The 19,100-nt window shown below is 39.8% G+C and overlaps 1 protein-coding gene across 4 annotated transcripts in view; it reads right to left on the bottom strand.

The window, feature by feature from the left end:
- The window catches only part of nlrc5 (NLR family, CARD domain containing 5), a 33,668-nt gene extending 14,783 nt beyond the window's left edge, over positions 1-18,885 (bottom strand). Inside the window, exons 1-24 of one of the 4 annotated variants that reach the window (XM_083552011.1) lie at positions 18,641-18,885; positions 17,779-18,112; positions 17,254-17,331; positions 15,423-17,151; positions 13,504-13,587; positions 13,334-13,417; positions 13,051-13,134; positions 12,731-12,820; positions 12,596-12,640; positions 11,956-12,006; positions 8,576-8,659; positions 8,350-8,433; positions 8,153-8,242; positions 8,013-8,060; positions 7,869-7,922; positions 7,681-7,764; positions 7,515-7,598; positions 7,339-7,428; positions 6,454-6,513; positions 6,268-6,351; positions 6,095-6,178; positions 536-625; positions 348-416; positions 116-196 (exon numbers count right to left, since the gene is read on the bottom strand). In XM_083552011.1, coding sequence (XP_083408137.1) covers positions 116-196; positions 348-416; positions 536-625; positions 6,095-6,178; positions 6,268-6,351; positions 6,454-6,513; positions 7,339-7,428; positions 7,515-7,598; positions 7,681-7,764; positions 7,869-7,922; positions 8,013-8,060; positions 8,153-8,242; positions 8,350-8,433; positions 8,576-8,659; positions 11,956-12,006; positions 12,596-12,640; positions 12,731-12,820; positions 13,051-13,134; positions 13,334-13,417; positions 13,504-13,587; positions 15,423-17,151; positions 17,254-17,331; positions 17,779-18,088 — 3,641 coding nt within the window. In that variant the 5' untranslated portion in view covers positions 18,089-18,112; positions 18,641-18,885. The other 3 variants (XM_083552013.1, XM_083552010.1, XM_083552012.1) reach the window with 3 other exon arrangements.
- Positions 18,886-19,100: the final 215 nt, after the last annotated feature.

The raw sequence follows: 19,100 nt of genomic DNA, 5'->3' as shown, positions 1-19,100 counted from the left end.
AGGAAAGTGCAAATCAGCAGTCATTCATCTAAGGTCATTATGCATTTTATTTATATATCTCCATATTTTTACTTAAGTTTACTAATAAATAACGAATAAATCACTCTAAACTCACTCTAGTTTAAGTTTCGGACAGCTGCTGAGTATTTCCACAAGACTATGCAAATGGCTTAACTCAAAACAGCAATGCCTCAGACTGCAGCGCACAAATATGAAAGAAAAAGGAAAGGTTAAAACAGAAACAAAAACTATATATGATCTAGTATCAATTCCATGTAAACATATTTTCCCTTTCCATTTCTTAAGAATGATGGTGAGCAACACTGACATGTCAAAACTGTGCCTACCTAAAACTTTTGCCTGGACAATTCTTCTGAACAAAGCGAATCAGAGCCTGCTGCCTCGCCTTTCCCAAACTGAAAAGATTTATAATTAAGACAAAGCGTAGAAATCAGCACGTCAGATTTTAGCTCATAAAAACCACCAGAGAATTAATTTCACAAGAGTAAACAAAAAATTACTACGAGAGCTTTACCTCACTTCCACAGCAGCCACCCTTTCACACGTGTTCATTAAGTTCAGCAGGTAGATACCTCCCACTTCGGTTAGACTGTTGTCGTTGAGGCTGTGTGAAATAATCAGTCGTTAATATTGATTTTTTATAAAATGGATGCATAATAGGATTAATCTCTTTTACAACTGGTAGAAATGACACTGCGCCATCTTTATAACGTCATAACGCAAAAAAAGTTGTTGGTTGTAATAAAGTAGAATCCTTTAGGGGCACCTAATAGAGCTGATGATATGTCAATGTTAAAACATTCTGAGCTCAAATCCCAGCAGTTCAAATGTCGTGTCTGAATTCCATTTTTATTCATTACTACATTCCTATAGTTTACTATTTTTTATGTGGCAATTTTGTATATGAATTTACAGTCTACAAATTACATTCCCTCAGTCATAACATTATATTGTGTTGTGTGTACTATGTAAAATTTTGTTATACCCTATATCGGTGTTTCACCACGTTATCGACATGGCAGGACTTTTGTTTTGTCCACTAAGGACAGATTCATAAATTACCTGCCTGATTTATCTCAATTTCTCACTAAACCCATAACTGCTAATAATCTTGATGAAATGGCTAACAACATAGACCTTATCCTCACTAGCACATTAGACACTGTTGCCCCCATCCGGTTAAAAAGGGTTAGAGAACAAGCACCTGCACCTTAGTATAATAGTCATATGCAAGAGAACAGCCCGTATTCTGGAGAGAAAATGGAGGAAAACTAAATTGGAGGTATTTAGAATTGCGTATAAAGACAGTATGCTCAGCTACAGACAGGCGCTAAAAGCTGCTAGAGCTGAACACCTGAGCAAACTCATAGAAAACAACAAAAACAATCCCAGGTTCCTTTTCAGTACAGTAGCTAAATTAACTACTAATCAGGTATCTGAAAAATGTGTTCCATCACAGTTTAGTAGTGAGGACTTTATGAATTTCTTCACTGAAAAAATTTATAACATTAAAAAAACAATTGTGGCGGTCAACCTCTGACACCATCTCCTGACACAATCTCACCTACAACTCCAGAACTACACTGTTTTACACGTATAGGACAGGAAGAGCTGTATAATGTTATTACCAAAGCTAAATCAACATGTCAGTTAGATCCTATTCCAACTAATCTATTAAAGGAAGTGTTATATACAGCTGGTGAGCCTCCTCTCAATATTATTAACTCCTCACTATCGTTAGGTCACATCCCTAAATCCCTCAAGTTAGCAGTTATTAAGGCCCTCATTAAGAAACCTAATCTGGATCCAAACACGCTATCGAATTACAGACCCATTTCAAGTCTCCCATTTATGTCTAAGATTTTAGAAAAGATTGTCGCTGCCCAGTTATGTTCCCAATTACAAGAGAACAATATCTTTGAAGAGTTTCAGTCAGGTTTTAGGCACCATCATAGCACAGTAACTGCCCTAGTTAAAATCACTAATGGCCTGTTTTTAGCTTCAGACCAAGGCTTTATCTTGCTGTTAGTTTTACTAGATTTAAGTGCTGCATTCGACACTATAGATCATGATCTCCTCCTAGATTGCTTACAGAATTACATCGGCATTCAGGGACAGGCATTAAGCTGGTTTAAATCCTACCTGTCCGATCGTTACCATTTCGTGACTTAAATGGAAAGCTATCCAGGCTAATGCTAGTAAACCATGGCGTACCACAAGGTTCAGTTCTAGGACCCCTGCTTATCACATTATACATGCTTCCCTTAGGAAATATTATTAGAATGCATGGAATTAGCTTCCATTCTTATGCTGATGATACCCAGCTATATATCTCATCAAAACCAGGCGATACAGCTCAATTAGCTTGAATAACTGAGTGTGTTAAAGAAATAAGAGATTGGATGACCCATAACTTTCTACTATTAAATTCTGATAAGACGGAGATTTTGCTCATCGGCCCAAAAACCAGTATACAGAAGCTCCAGCATCTCAACCTGCATTTAGACGGATGTTCTGTAACCACTAGTTCAACTGTAAAAAACCTGGGAGTTTTTTTAGACAGCAATTTGTCTTTCAAAAATCATATCAACCAAGTTACAAAAACAGCCTTCTTTCACCTTAGAAATATTTCTAAGCTAAGAAACATGTTATCTATATCTGATGCAGAGAAGCTCGTCCATGCGTTCATGACCTCCAGAATAGACAATTGTAATGCATTACTAGGTGAATGTCCTGCATCATTAATAAACAAGCTTCAGTTAGTTCAGAATGTGGCAGCAAGAGTTCTTACTAGGTCAAGAAAATATGATCATATATCCCCAATCTAATCATCCCTGCACTGGCTTCCTGTTAAGTTTCAAATAGACTACAAACTACTACTTCTTACTTATAAAGCCCTAAATGGTTTGGCTTCCATGTATCTATCCAGTCTTTTAACACGCTACAATCCATCACGCTCCCTGAGATCTTAAAACTCTGAACTTCTAGTAGTTCCTAGAATAGCAAACAGACACACTCTCCCAGTTAAGGTGCAGATTAAAAAAGTATCTTTTTAGCAAAGCCTACACATAACATACAGTGGGTACGGAAAGTATTCAGACCCCCTTAAATTTTTCACTCTTTGTTATATTGCAGCCATTTGCTAAAATCATTTAGGTTCATTCTTCCTCCTCATGTATGCACCCCATACTGACAGAAAAACACAGAATTGTTGACATTGTTGCAGATTTATTAAAAAAGAAAAACTGAAATATCACATGGTCCTAAGTATTCAGACCCTTTGCTCAGTATTTAGTAGAAGCCCCCTTTTGATCTAATACAGCCAGGAGTCTTTTTGGGAAAGATGCAACAAGTCTTTCACACCTGGATTTGGGGATCCTCTGCCATTCCTCCTTGCAGATCCTCTCCAGTTCTGTCAGGTTGGATGGTAAATGTTGGTGGACAGCCATTTTTAGGTCTCTCCAGAGATGCTCAATTGGGTTTAAGTCAGGGCTCTGGCTGGGCCATTCAAGAACAGTCACAAAGTTGTTGTGAAGCCACTCCTTCGTTATTTTAGCTGTGTGCTTAGGGTCATTGTCTTGTTGGAAGGTAAACCTTCGGCCCAGTCTGAGGTCCAGAGCACTCTGGAGAAGGTTTTTGTCCAGGATATCCCTGTACTTGGCCGCATTCATCTTTCCCTCGATTGCAACCAGTCGTCCTGTCCCTGCAGCTGAAAAACACCCCCACAGCATGATGCTGCCACCACCATGCTTCACTGTTGGGACTGTATTGGACAGGTGATGAGCAGTGCCTGGTTTTCTCCACACATACCGCTTAGAATTAAGGCCAAAAAGTTCTATTTTGGTCTCATCAGACCAGAGAATCTTATTTCTCACCATCTTGGAGTCCTTCAGGTGTTTTTTAGCAAACTCCATGCGGGCTTTTATGTGTCTTACACTGAGGAGAGGCTTCCGTCGGGCCACTCTGCCATAAAGCCCCGACTGGTGGATGGTTGACTTTCTACAACTTTCTCCCATCTCCTGACTGCATCTCTGGAGCTCAGCCATAGTGATCTTTGGGTTCTTCTTTACCTCTCTCACCAAGGCTCTTCTTGTCTTCCATTTGAGGATTATGGAGGCCACTGTGCTCTTAGGAACCTTAATTGCAGCAGAAATCTTTTTTGTAACCTTGGCCAGATCTGTGCCTTGCCACAATTCTGTCTCTGAGCTCTTCAGGCAGTTCCTTTGACCTCATGATTCTCATTTGCTCTGACATGCATTGTGATCTGGAAGGTCTTATATAGACAGGTGTGTGGCTTTCCTAATCAAGTCCAATCAGTATAATCAAACACAGCTGGACTCAAATGAAGGTGTAGAACCATCTCAAGGATGATCAGAAGAAATGGAAAGCACCTGAGTTAAATATATGAGTGTCACAGCAAAGGGTATAAATACTTAGGACCATGTGATATTTCAGTTTTTCTTTTTTAATAAATCTGCAACAATGTCAACAATTCTGTGTTTTTCTGTCAGTATGGGGTGCTATGTGTACATTCATGAGGAAGAAGAATTAACTTAAATGATTTTAGCAAATAGCTGCAATATAACAAAGAGTGAAAAATTTAAGGGGGTCTGAATACTTTCCGTACCCACTGCATGTCTCACATTATAACCTTGTGCTCCAGAACATATGATCACATGCACATTATCAACTTGTGCTGTTAATATCATGAACAGCAGCTATGCTAATTTCTCTCCACTGCTTCTCTTTCTCTCCCCATCCTAAGGCATCCTGAGGTTTGGCCAGCTCCAGTCACGTCCCACCTCATGTAGTTTCTACCCTGTAGAAAGAACATTACTTATAATCTTATACTCCAGTACTCAAGTTAGTTCTCACTCTCCAGTGTTCTGTACTGTTGAAAGATTTATGATTAAACTCTTAATGTCACCCAAATGAGGATGGGTTCCCCTTTTGAGTCTGGTTCCTCTCAAGGTTGCTTCCTTATAACATTCCTTGCCACAGTTGCCACGGCTTGTTTTTCAGGGATAAATGCACACCATTTACCTTGACTGTTGATTTCTGTAAAGCTGCTTTGAGACAATGTCTGTTGTGAAAAGTGCTATAGAAATAAACTTAAGTTGACTTTACTTGATATCATATATTGATTGCATTATGCATCTAGTCTACAGCCAGTATACACTACGAACCACCATACATTGTAATTTCTATTAGCTAGAAATTTACTTAGAAGGGAGCATACCAGTGCAAAATAAAAAATAAAAACTAATAATAATAAATAAAATGCTGTTTAATGATAATAGTGTGAGGGTACTCGTCAGTGGTGTACTTCATATAGAATAGATATACCTTTGTGTTTTTCAAACATTATATTTTACTAGAACACAGTGACGTTCAAGTACAAACTTTCCCCAATATATAATATATTCCCCAATCTAAAATTATACATTTTAGAAAATTATATTACATAGTAATAAATGTGCACTAGTGTGTGCACGTGTGCAGCTTCATTATGTAATATTCTGAAGACATTTGATAAAATTGGATTGAAATTGGGATTTGAAAAGGCAAAGGCATGTGTGAATGAAGGGAAATGTTTAGGGTGTACAAAATTTGAGTTTTTAAGTGTTTTGTGTTGAAGTGAGCGGCAGTTAGAATAAAGTAAAGAGAAACGAGCATTGTGGTGGAGAGAACTTAGCAGCTCCGATTTCCTGTGTGTGTTTGTATGACTCAAATGATGTTGGGTCATGCTTGCAAAACAAAAGATAATATACAAGTAAGGACTTTTTTGTGAGTTGCCCAAGCCTGCTTCCCATCTTTCCATTCTCAACCCAACCCAGGGGAAATGCTACATGACTTACTTACTAGCACAGCTCACATGATAGTGTATAGAGAAACAAAGTAAATGAATTTGTGATTATCAAAGACAATGCATTATCCCATTGCGAAACATAGTTTCAGATTACATTGATTAACAGGTTTGTGTGTTCAGCAACAGACAGCACCCTGGCAGTTCTGAGTGCATCAGCAGTTTAGCCATGTATTAAACATCCTGTGGGACAAATGTTGCCTTTACCTCACTAAATTGGAAATCTGAAGTTCGGGCAGGCACTGAACAAATGACTTCACATCCTCATCTTTAAGGAAGTTACTGGACAGGCTACATCAGGAAAGAAATATAAACAAGATAGAGGTTTAATGGAAATCAATTACTGATTACTGACAGACTTTATAATGGGAAACACCTACTCCAGGTCAGTCAGACGATGACAATGCTGCAGTATACCGCAGAGCTTTGACAGATCAGCACTGTTCAGCTTAAATTGGTTTAGCCTGTTTATAAAAAACAGAAAAATAAAATCACGTTATCCGGTTATTTTGACACCATTCATGTCTAAAATTTCAGTTTATTTATTTTTTCCCTAAATGACTCACTTGCATGTTGCAGCTTCTGATTTAGCTTGGAGAAATGTAACAAATGTTTGTCCCAGTTGTCTGTGAACAAATGCAGCACAAATGAGTAATAAACCCCTTATTTTTTAGAACTGTATTCTGGTTTGCAAAAATGAGGATATATAGGGGGAATCATGTAGACATAAGCTATAGCACCATAGCAATGTGTATGTGTGGGTGTGGGAGGAAATGCATCCTACACCATGCAACTATGTTAACAAACATTAATAAATGAAAAGAAAATCTACATGGCCAAATCATTTCAATTCAACGATTTTCTTTTATATTAAAAAAAAAATCTACAAAAACACAACTCATAAATTAACTTAGAGGTAACTAGAATTAAAAATGAATAAATAAATAGATGCCACTTTCACTAGACCCTTTTTTCTCTTGATTTGCCCCATGAAGATTTACTACATCTAAGAAAACCTTTTTATAATTCTATTTTATTCCCTTTGTCTACTGGCTTTACTTGACTTTTCATTTGCAACCTTTGGCACTCCAAAAACACAATACATTTTTTTTTCTGTCATGTTAAGGTGACTCTTGTAAAGCAAGCACATGCTCTACTTTTGTGTGTTGCAGTGGTGCAGCGCTTTCTACACACACACACACTGAGAATAATGGTTGAGAAGTAGTTTTACTACGGTTACATTGAAAGCATGTACATTAACAACAGGTCAAAAAATTTGAACCTACAGATACGGGTTAGTCAAAGTGAAATCTCTAACATTTTGCACACTTTAGAAGTGCCAGCCAGACACATTTTTTTTTAGATTTTAAAAAGAGGAAATGTCCAGGACAAAGAAGTAATAAGGTCACACTAATGCAGATGCAGATATAATTTACTGTCATATAAGTTACCTCAGTTCCACAGTTGTAATGCGCTGGCAATCGGGAAGCAACTGGACTATTAAAAAAGCACTACCTGTTGTCATCTCTATGTGACTTAAACTAGAAGAAATCACAGAACAGTCTTAAAATGACAATTCAGCAATTGTGAATTTTTTCTATAATCAAAACCGAATACAAATCCTTACTTTAGCAGATTGAGAGATGACATGCCCGGAAGGAACTTTATTAACCTCTCAATAGATTCATTATTTAATGTTCCATAAGAGAAACTGTAACAGAAAACAATAAGAAATAAGTATACAAATTGTAATATGACTGTGGTATATCTAGAGCTCAGGGGGAAAAACTCACTCTAGGTCAAGCTGATCTGGGCACTCGATCAAATTCTTACACAGCCTGCTCATGTCAGTAGGTTGTATATCGCATTGAACTAGGCTGAAATGACAAAAAAGTTAAATACAATAGCCTTTTTAAAATGATATTTATGCAAATCATTAAGAATTTGCATTCATCTAGAATAAATTGCATAAATGTTCTACCTGAGTTTCTTATGCAAAACATCACACCCCTCTTTGGTTTGTTTGAATGTTCTACTGCAGAAAACAATGTGTTATGACTCATATGTTTCACTCTGCATAAAGTCAAAGCATAACTGCAGAGAAAAAAAAATGCTTTTGCACTACCTTCTGCGACATCTGAATGTCAAGACCAGTTTCTTGCTTCCGTTGCAGCTAATAACAAACAGTCATACATTTTATATCACAATAATCACTCATTATAATATGATATCCATTATTTTAATAGTAATAGTAATAGCTGTTACCTAGCTTCAACCTCAGTCAGGTGTTTGAGAGTGCAAAGATATGTTGAGAGAAGCATCACACCATTCATATCCACTTCATTATCACTGACACTGCATTAAAGGATAAAAATTCACAACCACAACATCTGTATAAATAAAAGTACAGCTTACAAATATGATTTAAATGGATGAAGTAAATGAAATAATTGATAACAGACTTGATTTCTTGAATGGTGTCAAGAGTATGCAGATTTTCGAGTAGCTTTTTTAGACCTTTGTTACCCAGCGAGTTCTTTGACAAACTAAAAGGGGAAAAAGTCAACAGAATAGAAAACTTAGGGAGGAAGCACATACGATTAACTCAGTAAAGTGGTAGATGTAATAAAATGTGAATTAGACGGTAAAACTAAATTTCCCTGCTGTGTGGTGCACAATGCTGCTTACTTTAGGACAGTAAGAGAGGAGCAGTCACTGAGCATACTGCATAGATCTTGTACATTTTTGCATGTGAGATTCCAGTCGTTCACGCTAAACACAAGGAAAAATAAGTGTCATTTATGGCACATGCTAAAAAACTTTTAGATTTCCAGCACAAAAATCTAATAAAAGAAAAGTATTCTAACTATTTTAAAAGGTGAGCTTTTTCTATGTTTGTGTGTTTGATTATAATTAAATGTGATGAATTAACTCATGTTAAGACTTTTGAAAATTTCTAAACCTTTCAATAATTTTTGAAATGTGATGTTTTGTACTTGAATTAATCTTCAATCAATACTTCAATAATTAAAACTTGATGTATTGATTGGGATGTTAAGAAAGGCTGCTTAAAATGATCATTAATAAAATGACTTGTTAGTTGTGAGGCTAGGGCTGATTTTGTTCTAGCCCACACTGTTGATTATGCTGCCTTTCAGTATTGTGTCATTGTCAGGGATCTCCCTGCCACGCCCCCCTCGGTAGCTGTCAGGGATTCATAAAGACAATGATCGGACTATATCTGCTTCCATGTCAGCAGCCTGACAGAACGACCGACCTAAACCGAACGTGGATTCGCCATTCCGCGATTCCGACCGCAATGGATCGGCAGCCGAACCCGGCTTCTAATTTCCACCGAATGCTCAGTGCCGCTCCTCGCGGTTTGGAACCACAGAAGCCGGATCACGGGAGCGCGATTGCGCCACGCCCCTCAGCGAGCGCGAGGGGATTACTGGCTCGGTTCTCTGGGGAAAGGGACAAATTGAGCAGGCTTCCTGCGGAGCATTGGCGAGTATGTGGACGTTAATATTTCCCGGTTTCCCTCCGAACGAGCCAAGATCGCCCTATGTATTTCCCTCCTGTCTGGTGAAGTTCTCGCCAAAGCCAGCTCACTATGGAGCGCCAAAGGGGGCAATTTTGGCTCACTCGCCGAATTCAGCGGGCTTCTTCTGGGGATGTTGGGGATAGAGGTGGTGGATCTCCACTACAGTCCCCTTGGGGAGGAAAGTGCTTCCTTCCAAGGTTTTCCAGAGCACGCGGCTCCGTGCCAGAGCTCCCATGAGCATGCAGCTTAGCCCCAATGTTTTGATGAGAGTGCGGCTTCATCTCAGGGTTTCTACCAGCGTGCTGCTGTGTCCAGGGGTTCTCGTGGACGCACCACACCATCTCCGAGCGTCGGCGAGCACACCATGCCGTCACAGAGCTTCTACAAGCGTGCCGCTCTGTTCCGAGGTTCCCGTGGGCGTGCCTCGCCGCCACAGTGTCTCCAGGAGCGTGCTTTTCCGCCACAGAGTCTTCACGAAAGTGCCGCGCCGCCACAGTGTCTTCACGAGAGCGCCGCGCCGCCACAGTGTCTTCACGAGAGAGCCGCTCCGCCACAGAGTCTTCACGAGAGTGCCGCGCCGCCACAGAGTCATCACGAAAGCGCCGCGCCGCCATAGTGTCTTCACGAGAGCGCCGCGCCGCCACAGTGTCTTCACGAGAGCGCCGCGCCGCCACAGAGTCTTCGCGAGAGCGCCGCGCCGCCACAGAGTCTTCGCGAGAGCGCCGTGCCGCCACAGAGTCTTCACGAGAGCACCGTGCCGCCACAGAGTCTTCACGAGAGCGCCGCGCCGCCACAGAGTCTTCACGAGAGTGCCGCGCCGTCACTGTCTTCACGAGAGCGCCGAGCCGCCACGGATCCGTCACGAGAGCGCCAAGCCGCCACAGAGTACCGCAGAGGGTGCCGCTCGGCCTCAGGGTCCCCAAACGAGCTCAGTCCAGCCTCAGGGTCCCCAAACGAGCTCACTCCAACCATGGAGTCCCCAGGAGTGCTCACTCCAGCCACAGAGTCCCCAGGAGCGCTCACTCCAGCCTCCGAGTCCCCAAGAGAGCTCAGCCCCGTTCCAGAGTCCCCAAGAGAGCTCAGCCCTGTTCCAGACTCCCCAAGAGAGCTCAGCCCCGTTCCAGAGTCCCCAAGAGAGCTCAGCCCCGTTCAAAGGCCGCGAAGGGGTCGTCGTACAGCCGCCTGGCTGCAAAGGGGTCGTCGCACCGCCGCCCCCGGGCTCCACAGAAGGCGAAGGCTCGCCTCCAAGTCTCCCTTAGGGCGACGGCTCGCCCACAGGATCCCCGCAGGGCGACGGCTCGCCCACAGGATCCCCGCACGGCGAGGTCGGTCCTCCAGGTCCCTCTGACGGGGACGTCGGTCCTCCAGGTCCCTCTGACGGCGACGTTGGTCCTCCAGGTCCCTCAGAGGGTGGTACGACGTTCCTGATCTCATCCACTCTCCGGTCTTTGTCATGGTTGCCGCCCAGTTCCGGTTCCCCGCCATGGAGGTCGCTCCGACTCTGATCTCCACCAAGGGCTTCACTCAGCCTCCCATCTTCACCAAGGGCGTGGGTCCGTTCCGGATCCTCCTGCAGGGTGTCGTTCCGTTCCGGCTCTCCGCAGAGGACGCTGCATCGCCTTGGGCTCTTCCCGGTCTTCCTCGGTTCCACGGCGATGCTCACCGGGCCTCCGTTGCTCCCAGGCGTCTAAGGAGGCCTTCCTAGGAGTGCCCTGGCCCGCCTGGCATAGGTGGGTTTTTGGGCGTCAGGTGTCGCCCCTGGAGGGGGGGTACTGTCAGGGATCTCCCTGCCAGGCCCCCTCGGTAGCTGTCAGGGATTCACCCTGCCATGCCCCCCTCTATAGCAGATTACCGACAGCTGTGGCTCATTAAAGATCAGACTACTTAAACTCACGTTCTTGAGTCACAGGCTGTCGGTCGTTGCTTTGTCATGCTGGAAAATCGCGTGGCTGCTCGAACGCCGGCATTCACAGCTGGCGTTATCTCTGAACTCCATTTCTGTATTGGATTACCCATTGCCGATGGCTTTGCTTACTTTGGATTATGCTTTGGACATTCGCGCTCATAATGAATAACTCGTTTCGAGTGGATGTCTTTGTTTGTTGTTTTTCTCGGCTTGTGAGTGTTTTGTTTTTTGCTAGGCGATAAAGACAATGATCGGACTATATCTTTTTGCGCGTCAGCAGCCTGACAGTCATGTCTTTACAGCAAATGAAACAAACAAGTGGATTATTTACTTTGTCAGCCACTTTTTTCCAAAAAAGTAAATAGACAAACCACTTATTAAACAATAAAAGTATCAATACACACACACACACACACACACACACACACACACACACACAAACAAAACAGACAACAGAACTTTTCTGTTTAGCAGGATTGTATTCAGAGGCAACATAATATAAGTAGGAACGTTGCATGTGTTCGTGCAAGTATGTTTGTGTAATAATATTACAACCTGTATAAAATGAACAAAACTTTACAACAATAAGAAAAAAATATATAAATCTATTCCACGTACATTAGTTCCCTTGTTTCTTCAGCATTGTTTAGGTCATCTGTGCCCACGGTGCTAATAAAAAAAAGGATATAAACCAAATTACCACAGTATTTTTAAAATCAAATACATTTTATAAATTCCTTTTTAGACCTAGCCAACTGAAAACGAATACCATATCGATACCAAAACAAATCCAAATAAATTCAGATATGCATGCCAATCAGCAATCATCACATAGTCACAACCCTTTTTTACATGTTCTAATTTATAAAGCTCTGAAAATGTGTTAAAACCTTTTAATGCTCCCAAAAATTAAAAAGAATACAATCTCATTAAAAAATATTATTCCATAAGTCAAATTTGTTGAATTGTAATTGGATGACAGTACCTAATGTATCACGTTTACCAATGTGTTTAAGATTGACGTGTTATCTATTTACCATTATATTTCACAGACCATTAATTTCCCTGTTATTACCAAAAAGTACAAAAGTAAATGTGCTGACACTACAGAGATCTGGTAAAATTCTGAAATAATAATTCTTACTGATTCTTACATCTTTTGATAAAACTGCTTTCTACAAACAAGAGTCTTATTAAAGAATTTTAATGTAATTCTACAGTTACTGAGCATGATTTTCCAGTACTAGTTACTACTTACTTAGGTAAGAATGGGGAGAACAGAATAGTGATTTCCTTTTTTGAACTGTAAACAAAAAACAATAATGTATAAATATCAGAATATTTGATGCATTCATATGAATTTACAAAAAGAAAAAAGAAAGAGAGATCCTACTTTGCAGAGACTTTCTTAATGTTTTGAAATTCTGCCATTTTTTCAATGAGCATAAATATTCCATTTTTGGAAATGTTGTTTTTCCCCAACCTAACAACAAGATTCAGTACAGATGAAAATTAGTCAAAACAATAAAATATACCACTGCAGTAAATATACACACACACACACACACACACACACACACACACACACACACACACACACACACACACACACCAAAGTTCTATAAATGGACAAAAGGATATAAAGTCACCTCTGATTTACTTGCATCTAGTCTGAACAAAAATAAATTCAACTCTAAATGTGACACTACTTACATGACAGATGTGAGTTTAGTCAGTTTGGGAATCAGCTCTGTTATCTCTCGTACACTCTCATCTGATAGGGAGTTATCACTGAGACTGACAAAAAAAAATTTAGTTTAAGTGACACTTTTACCATTACTCAGTAATCAAAATTTTCCTGTTTATTTACACTCAACTCAATATCTTAGCATTGAACACTTATTATTATATTATAATATATTATAATCTTATATCTTATCTTATAACCTTACTATTCTTTCAATTATACTGCATTATAAAGAGCAAAGTCTCTTACTTGAGGAGTGTGATTTGCGGGCAAGACTCCAAAGCCTTGAAAAGTTTAGAAGCTCCGCTATGAGAGAGGCTACCACTAATAAAGCTGTAAATGTAGTAATGATTTGAAAAACACAATGCATAATGAGCTGTTCCATGGAATATAAAGAAACAATTGTGTTGGATACTCACTCTAACTGCTTTAAGCTCTGGAGTTTGGGCAGGATACCAGATAAAGCCTCTGCGAACTTGTTGTCATATTTACGGCTACGAAAACTGAAATGGAATTGTTTAATATGAAGGTCCACTTTTGAATCGGGCAAAAATACTATTACTTTGTGTTATATTTTGCAGGCGCATGTACAAAACTGGGTAAGAATTCTAATAAAAGTGACCTAATCATACAAATTTTTCATATAATTATATATTGGTTCTATTACTTCTAGCCAATACACAGTATATACACTTATCAACCACTATATTAGCCAATGCAATGCATAAAATCCTGTAGATATATCTCAAGTGTTTGTGAACAGTCAAAAAGGAATAAAATGTAAATTCAGTGACTTTGGTTGGTGCCAAACAGTATGGTATGAGTGTTTCAGAAACTCTCAAACACTCTTAGAGTATACACAGAAAAGGGCCAAAATGAACTTCCAATAAGAGGCAATACTAATGTGGGAGGTCAGAGGACAATGGGGAGACTGGGACAATCTGGAGACTGGGTTGGGCTACTATGCTAAATACTACTGAAATAACTATTCTTTACATTCATGGTGAGCAGAAAAGTATTCCAGAACACATTTATCCAGGAGGTAGATTGGCTACAAATGGCAGAAAGCCACATTAGTTTCCAATTGCATCTAAGAACTGGAATCTGAGACTACAATAGTCACATGTTCACTTAAACTGGGCAGTAAAAGATTGGAATCGCCTATCCATTTACTGGTTACCATGTTAACTACACAAAAGGAAATAGGCAAACCACTCTAAACAATAAAAGTATAAATACACACACACACACACACACACACACACACACACACACACACACACTGTTTTATTTTACTTGTTGCACTGTATGTAAAGTGTTAATTAAACAGCAAATGCACATTTTCTTTCTCACAACAAAACCTAGACATCATATCAAATGTTTAAACTGAGGAAATGTACCATTTTTAAGCAAAAATTTGCTAATTTTGAAATTAATACCTGTAAAATTTGTCAAAAAAATTTGTGACAGGGCAACAAACAGCTGGGAAAAAAAGTGTTACTAAAAAGAAACTGAGGGGGGAACATTTTGGAACTTATTGACAACAGGTCAGCAACATGATTATTAAAAAAAAAGAGTATCATAGAGCAGCAGAGTCTCTCAGCAGTAAAATGGGTTAGAAGTTCAACAAAAAAATTGATGGATCAATTAAATAATAATGTTCAAAGCCTTTGAACAGTTTATCAGCCACAGTACATAAGATCATCAAGATTCTGAGAATCCAGAGAAATCTCTGTGCACAAGGGACAAGGGGCAAAAATGTATATTGAATGCCTGTGCATTAGAGCAACATTTGCTTCCAGGTGGCATAATTTTCAAGCAAGGTCTTGCATATTTCACTACAAGCAATGCTAAAATGCATAATGCATCTATTACAACAGCATAGCTTCGTTGTGAGAAGTCTGGATACTGAACTGGGCTGCCTGCAGTCCAGTTCAGCACTTTTCACCAATTGGAGGCATTTGCCATATCATGATGTGAAAAATAGGACAAAGAAGACACAGAAGTCTAAAACTCCCAGCTGTATAGGAGATGCTATGGTCCTGTCCTAAATTTGTTGACACAGGTTTTCAGACAACAAATTCAAAACTTATTTTTTCTTACAAATAGTACATTTCTTCAATTAAAACATGTTTTATTGTGAATATCATATGGTTTATGAAGTTTGCAAATCACTGCATTCTGTTCTTATTTAGAATTTATGCAGCATTCCACCTTTGTTAGAATAGGGGTTGTACAGTACATTTTGCTAGTTTAAAATATATTATAATCTAATCACAGTGAACATGCAAAGCTGTCTATTGTATTGTAATAGAAAATATAAAAATTTGGAACTCACATTAAACTTTCCAAGTTCTTGCAGTGGGGAATGATATTCAAACACTCTGGTTCAATGGAACAGGCACCAAAGTCCAGGCAAACCATCTGATTTGCAGATAAAGTTACAAATGCCAAGGCATCGATGTCTACAGGGTTCAGTCTAATATTACGCAGCTCGAACCGATCTCTTGAACCTACAGCCTTGGCCAAATCGATGTTTTGGGTTTCATGGGTACAACGGCAGAGTTCAATAATCTTGGGACCTGTTTGACGAACACTCACCACAAAGCTCTTTAAAATCTTAAGAACTGCATTTTGTCGCTTTAGCACAGTAGTTCTGGCATTTTCACTGCCTTCCAGCATGATAAGATTTAAAGTGCAGGCTTCTGCAGCAAGTCCACACATATACAAGTGAAGGGAGTCTGTGAAGACAGTTTTTGGATCAGTCTTAGCAGTCCATCGGCTTTTCAGGTTAAGCTTCTTCTTGAGCTGTGACTCTGTGATGTCGGGGTTTGTCATCATATGCAATGCAGCCATGAACTCTTGCATAGTTAAATGTGTAAAGGCACATCCCAGACTTCGTGATCCATCTGCACAAGTAAGATCCAAACGGGACAGAATTCCAGCATTGGCACCAAAGTTCATTAGCTCAGGAGACAATTCATTTGCCGAGAATACTATACGGCTCTTCTCCAGGCCATCCATTGCAACTTTACTCAACATAGCGATTTGATCTCGATACTTTTGAAGTAATGGAGTATGATTATCAGAGGATACACAACTCTGGCATCGACTAATAAATGCAGAAAGGATGTGGAGGTAGATTTGAGTCAAGGATGTAGGTAGCTGAGTGCCTGATTGTTGAGACATATCACTGGAGAGGAAATAATCTATGCAGACACAGCAAACATGACATAAACCTGGAACATATGACATGGAGAGCAGATGATAGTTGTCCATTAGCAAGCGTACTGCTTTTTCTTTAATTTCATTTCCCTTTTCATGGAAATACTCTTCAGTGTATTCTTTCACACGTTGTTGATTAAATCCAAGCAGCTCTGCAACAAAATAACCAGAACTTCCAAATAAGTCAAAAACATCTCGTGGCCTACAAGTGACCAGCACTGTGCAGCCAGGCAGGATCTTGGAGCTACATAGTGCAGAGAGAAGATCAGCTAATGGCAACTGCTGGTAAGCATTTACAGAGTCTACAAGCTCCTCTGGGTCTGTAAATCTCGCTGCAAACTCATCATATCCATCAAATATGAAGCAAATTTTCTCAGGGTTGTTGAAAGCATAAGTAAGTACTGCTTCACTTTGCTCATTGTCTTCTTCAGAAGGAAGAAAGAAACGAAACAATAGCTCTTTCAGCGATAATGGCTGTGAAACAAGGTTGAGCTGGCGAAACTCCAGCAGGAAAAGTAGCTCTATAGAGGGGTATGAGCCCTGAGCCCAGTGGTGGCCAAGGCAGTGCATCAACAGGGTTTTACCAGAACCAGCCTGACCTGATAGCATTACCACTCTGCCTGTTTTTTTCATCAGAGACTCAACTGACTCCTTGTGCTCTGGTAAAACCTCTTCCCCTTCCTGAGATTTTGTTGGCCTGTCCCTCATTCGTGCACATTTTTGTGTCCGCCAGCACAGCCATGTCTTGTCTAGGCAAACCTTTTTCGTCATATCTTTCGTCACCTTCTCAAATTTCTTTTGGAGAAAACTCTTAACAGCATTTGTGTAACTCTGCACCTGGTCTGGATTAAAAAAAGTTACATTTTACTATAAACATACTAATTTTGGTATGAAAAGTGGATTACAATGAAGATGTGTGTAATAAGACAAAGACTGAGAAGTACCTATACATGCACGTTTTGCATTGTGTGATGGAGGGAAGTTTTCATTATCTGGCAGATGACTGTTGTCTACCAATGCACCTTTAATCACATGCAAAAAGAAAAAGCAAATTTTTAGGTACATTCCAACTTTGAATTGAAGCATAATTATCTGTTCACGTTTCCACATTTTTCATTGTTTTGCAGGTCTTTCACTTTCACTTTGTTTTCGACATTTTATCAAACGACCTTAGACCCGAACTGAAAAAAAGATATATTTTTATACAGTAACACCAATACATGTTGTATTATATAGCATTTCAAATAGAATACATTTATATATAGCTTGTAGATTTGTTCTGTTTTCATTATATTAATGTTAACTGTTTAGCATAGGTTTCGCAACACCCACCCAACTACAAATCTTGAATGCATTAAATTATTTAGGTCACGTCTTTAGGCTATTCGCATTACATTCTTAAACTGAAGCTTTGTTGGTACACTGACCAGATAAAAGACAAAGACGGCACTTTATCAAACATAACTTACCAGCTGTGGGTCCTGCTGCATGTATAATCTTTGTATCCAGTTCTAGGGGAATATCATCACAGAACGCCCAAAAAGTCTCCAGAAAATGGCGGCATGTGTGCTGATCTGATGTTTTGAAGTAATCCACAACACCTGAGATAGTCTCCCTGGGGTTGGGCAAGTGCAGAAGCTGCTCTCGAGTCCGAGCTTCCACCAAGGCATAGATTTGCTGTAGAACATTATCTTTTTGCATACACAAAACGTCCTTGATCGCAGTGGCCTCCTGGATTACCACAACCTGAACATCCTCCTCCAGGTCCATCTCCTCCATCTTTATCCATTTGCTGTGGGGAAACTGTTACTAAATTGTTTAACCTTAAACTGTTTAATAAATCATATACAATGGATTTTTTTTTTTTTGGAAAATAAAAATTTGCAGCAATATTAAATTATGGGATGTTCAGATAATCGAAAAGATTAGTTGAGTGAAATGCAAAGGACAATAAATATTGTTTTAGAGGGTATAAGATGTGCAATTACATACTGGGTTATTTCCTGTTTGGAAAAAAAAAAATACTTGAAGTAGGAGCAACTTATTATAGACCGAGGAAAGAATATTTTTAGCACCTTTAAGCATTCATTTTGCTTTATATGGTCAAATTGTTTTTGTGGGTCATGTCGCGCGCGTGAGCTGCGTATTTAGATCGTTTGGCGCAGTAAGCTGTTAGACGCAGCCTACAAAGTTTCTCTACTGAACCGAAGATGCTACAGAAAAGATCTGCAGTAACACATAGGAACGTGTGTCTTAAAACATTAAGTCCAAACCGTTTAAATAGTTATATAAAATCACTAATTGAGGACATTCTGTTGACGACGTACTCACCTCACAAAACCTGGTCTCCTATTAACATGATATGTGGCGTCGCGTTGGTGTGGTGCAGTGTGGTGCAGTGTGGTGAAAAAACGAAAGTGAAACCTAGATTGCGTCGTATTGAACGATATTAATTACATTAGAACTTGTATTTATTCCAGATTGTATCCTAATGTAGCAAAATAAAGCTGGATGATGATCTGTAATGATTGTTATTGTTTCTGTTATTGTTTTGGTTTTATTTTTTCGGTTTGGTGGAAAGGTGTGGTGAGAAGGTGTGGCGAAGAGCAGTCGTGCGCATGGAGCAACCATTTTTTAGCAGAGAAAAAAGTGTTTTTCCTCCCCGGTACTTTATTACATTTATCTGAACCTTATTTGTTGTTCGTTTAAACGTTCAGCGCGCTTTAAGTTAATCTGAGGTCAAGGTTGCCAGATTTCATTTATAGCACACCCAAAACCACAACCACACAAA

Source organism: Silurus aristotelis (assembly GCF_946808225.1).
Source record: "Silurus aristotelis genome assembly, chromosome: 10".
In the NCBI taxonomy this organism is placed as follows: Eukaryota; Metazoa; Chordata; class Actinopteri; order Siluriformes; family Siluridae; genus Silurus; species Silurus aristotelis.
The sequence above is the reverse complement of the archived record's forward strand: the minus strand, read 5'-3'. Positions and strand labels throughout refer to the sequence as shown.